Source organism: Saprolegnia parasitica, assembly GCF_000151545.1.
Source record: "Saprolegnia parasitica CBS 223.65 unplaced genomic scaffold supercont2.182, whole genome shotgun sequence".
In the NCBI taxonomy this organism is placed as follows: domain Eukaryota; phylum Oomycota; class Saprolegniomycetes; order Saprolegniales; family Saprolegniaceae; genus Saprolegnia; species Saprolegnia parasitica.
Genome location: NW_012156576.1, coordinates 847 through 4172, shown reverse-complemented (window position 1 = coordinate 4172; position 3326 = coordinate 847). Strand labels below are relative to the sequence as shown.

The window sequence follows — 3326 nt, the reverse complement described above, 5'->3', positions numbered from 1 at the left end:
GCTCTGGAGGACGGTCGAGAGGTGCGCATATGCGTCGACTTGGCGCTTGAGCGACCGGTTCTCGCGGACCTGCTCGAGCGTATCGTCCTTGAGCGCGATGACGACGTCTTCCCACGGCAGCATCGCGAGGTGGCCGCGCTTGAGGCGCGCGACCTCGGTCTCCAAGTCGTACACGTGGTGGAGGAGCGACTGCAGCTGCTTGGTGCGCTTGGACTTGATGTGCGCGAGGCGTGGGTCCTGCGACGGCTTGATGCGGTCGAGCGGCGAGTGCTGCTCGTGGAGCTTGCGCTTCTTGGTCGTGACGGGCGTCGCCGCCGCGACGTGGAGCACCATGCCAAAGCCAAAATAACAAAAGTAAGCGGTGGCAACTTACGAAAACCAGCTGCGACGCCAGCCAGATTTTATTGGCCAACGTAGGATTCCTGCCTCTGCGGGCCGCGGTCACAACAACGTACCAGTCAGCAGTCGGTGCCCCGGCGCACCGTCGTCGTCGTCATCGCCGGCGGCGTGTCTGCGTTCTCGAGAACGTGCGGCGCCACTTGGCCTCATGACACGCCGACCGCACCGCCTCTCGAGCTGGCCGATTTTGGGCGACATCCAGGCCATCTCATCTTCCCGCGTCGCATCCTACGGTACGCCGCGTCGTAGTAGCCAGGGCCCTTGACTGCACTACCGGTATTGATGATGGAAGAGGCCTCCTTGTACATGGAGGACAAATACGATGCCTGTCCGACAGGCCCAAGGCCCGTGATGACGTCGACCGAGGGTGCCATGTGGTCGCCGCGAAAGTAAGCGCTCGTCAGCGGTCTCTGATTTCAGAGCTTGCGGTGCAAAACGATGGGGTCGTCGACGACTTCGCATGGTATTGCAAGTGCTGCTGTGGCGACGTAGCCGGGGCAGCCATGCCCTGGAATGGATGCAAGGGAAGGATTCGCTTGGATGGATGGGATGAAAGCGGATGAGCCGTGTACCATCCATGTCGAGTGTACAAGCACGCAAACACAAAATCGAAATGCAAACAAATGAGGTAGACTCGCAAACGATTCCTTCGTGCCTTCATTTTTGTGGTGCTTTGTGATGACAGAGATACGCAGAGGATCATCCTAATAGAGCCCTCGTCGATTGCTCCGTGGTGTGGTAGTCGTTCGAGTACAGTGTACTACGACGTCACGTGGTTGCTCGTCTCCACGATGTCGCTACAGCCGTGGCGGTTCACGCGACCGACGCTCTCGCCGTCGGCGTGCTCGCCAGAGGCAGGATGGCGCGCGCAGCCAGCCATCACCGTGCATGCACCTTGGCCGCACCGTATAATAGCACGTCAGTCGACCGAAAAAATGGTTGACATCCGATGCTCTTGCTGCCACGGGGGTGCGGGCTGATGCGCCAGGAATTTACACGCCCTTCTTTGAGCGTGTCAGAGGATGTCGTCCTCTGTGTAGACGGCAACGAAACGGTCGCCATGGGTGGATAACTCATCGCTTCGTACGTCGTGGACCAAGCCGTCTGGTGCCACAACTGGTCGGTGAGTACAAGTGACCAGCATCGACCGTCGTCGTCGTCGTGCTGGCCAGCCACGTCCACTTGCGTGACGACCTCGATCCATCCGCCGCCGTCGTCGTCGTCGTCCATTCCAATGAGAGAGATGCATCGGTATCTTGGTCCGCGCTGCGCAGACTCTCTCAGTTGGCGAGTGGTTGTACCATAATCCTGGTACGGATCACCAGGTCGTACGACATCCGGTCGGAGCTCGAGATGCGTTAGCGTAAACACACATTTATGACAAGGATCAACAGCCATCATTCGACGACTATTCGGGAGCGTGGGCGAGCCGGCGCAGAATCTCATCCAAGTGCGCTCGAAAGAACGCGCGCTGGCTGAGCTGGTAGCTGCGATTCGTGTCGCGGAGGCGGTGGGGCCCGTCAGGTTGGCGCAAATCGATATTGAAGCGCGCGCCAAGCTGCTGGAGGGGCATCCGCGTCGCGCCGCGCCATGGCGAGTCGGCAAAGTAGTACGTCCGGCACCGCGTGGTCGTCGCATCGATCGCGTCCAGGACGGTCCTACAAGCACCGCGTTGCTTCCTTTGCATCGCCGCATTGTACTGAATTGTACTAGTACCATTGGAACACGGGACAGCGCCACGACCGCGGTGCGATCGGGTGCGCGTCGTCGTGGCCGATCGTTCGCAGCACGAGGATGGTCCGGGTCGCGCTCACATTCAGGCGCCCCAAGAGCACCGTGTCGGCGACAACGGACTCCCGCGACAGCGCCATCGCCTCGTGGGTGTAGGCGACGTCTTGCCCGCGGACGCAGAGGTCGCGCGTGACATGCTTGCGGTTGGTGTCGGCGGCACAAAAGACCGCGGGAAACGACCGCTCGGCCTCCCAGACACCGGCGGCCGCAATCGGCAGCGCATACGGTAGCAGCGACTGTGTCGTGACGTGCACGGCAAATGCATTCGGGTCGTCGGTGTCGCCGAACGAATAGCCAATGTCGACGAGCTCGGTCGTCGGGTCGAGGGGGTAGACGTGCTTCCCCATGACGGCCATCGTGTGCTCGTACTGCTGGCGAATGAGCCACGCGAGCGCCATCTCGCGCGATGCCGTGGAGCCGCGAAGAAGACACGTCGCGGCATGCGGCTATGCAGAGTACGTCCCATGAGATGACACATCCGAGCTCGTTCAGATCGATAGAGTACGTCGTCGGACGCCGCGCGGAGGTTGCGGTGGACCCATGTGTGCATCTGCGCGAGGAGCTGGCGCTGGTCGTCGACGCGCCGCTTGAGCGCCCGGTGGTCGGCAACCAGCGCCAAAAAATCGTTTTTGAGTGCGACCGCCACGTCTTCCCACGGTAGCTGTGTCGTTTGGCTGCGTCGGCCTGCTCGCAGCGTGCACTCGAGGTCATAGACCTCGCGCTGCAGCTGGCGAATGGCCCGCTTGCGCTCGACGGACATGATGTGGGTGCGACTGTGGGTATTCACTTGTGAACCATCATCCAATGTACTACCGGTACACACGCACGTGTTGACGTGCCCGATGACGCCGCGAGACTGAGACGAGGCGGGTCCCACCACGGGTAAAGACAGAGTCGTCGGACGAGCATCGAAGCACCGGTCGTCACGACCCCTCGCGTTGCAGGACCAGGTCGTACGACGGAGCCTCGCGTAGACGACATACGGACAGGATCCCACGGGGCACAAAACGAGCGAATCTAGTAATCGCCTCGTATCGTGGACAATATTTGCCGTCGTCGTGTTGTGGAAAGTACGACAATCATATTCCGGTGCCACGCGAAACCTTTCGCGTCCTGAGTGCGATAGTCCAACGCAA

The 3326-nt window shown here is 60.9% G+C and overlaps 2 protein-coding genes across 2 annotated transcripts in view; both read right to left on the bottom strand.

Moving 5' to 3' along the window:
* SPRG_21484 (hypothetical protein) overlaps positions 1–333 on the bottom strand; it is a gene marked incomplete at both ends in the record, with an annotated part of 992 nt that extends 659 nt beyond the window's left edge. The window contains one exon of the mRNA XM_012354784.1: positions 13–333. Coding sequence (XP_012210174.1) covers positions 13–333 — 321 coding nt within the window. The remainder of the gene's footprint in view (positions 1–12) is intronic.
* A 1775-nt stretch (positions 334–2108) lies between these two features.
* Positions 2109–2950, bottom strand: SPRG_15014 (hypothetical protein; the record flags this gene model as incomplete). Its single annotated transcript, XM_012354783.1, has 2 exons — positions 2109–2636; positions 2696–2950. 2 exons carry the CDS (start codon positions 2948–2950, stop codon positions 2109–2111), a joined length of 783 nt encoding a protein of 260 aa, XP_012210173.1.
* Positions 2951–3326: the final 376 nt, after the last annotated feature.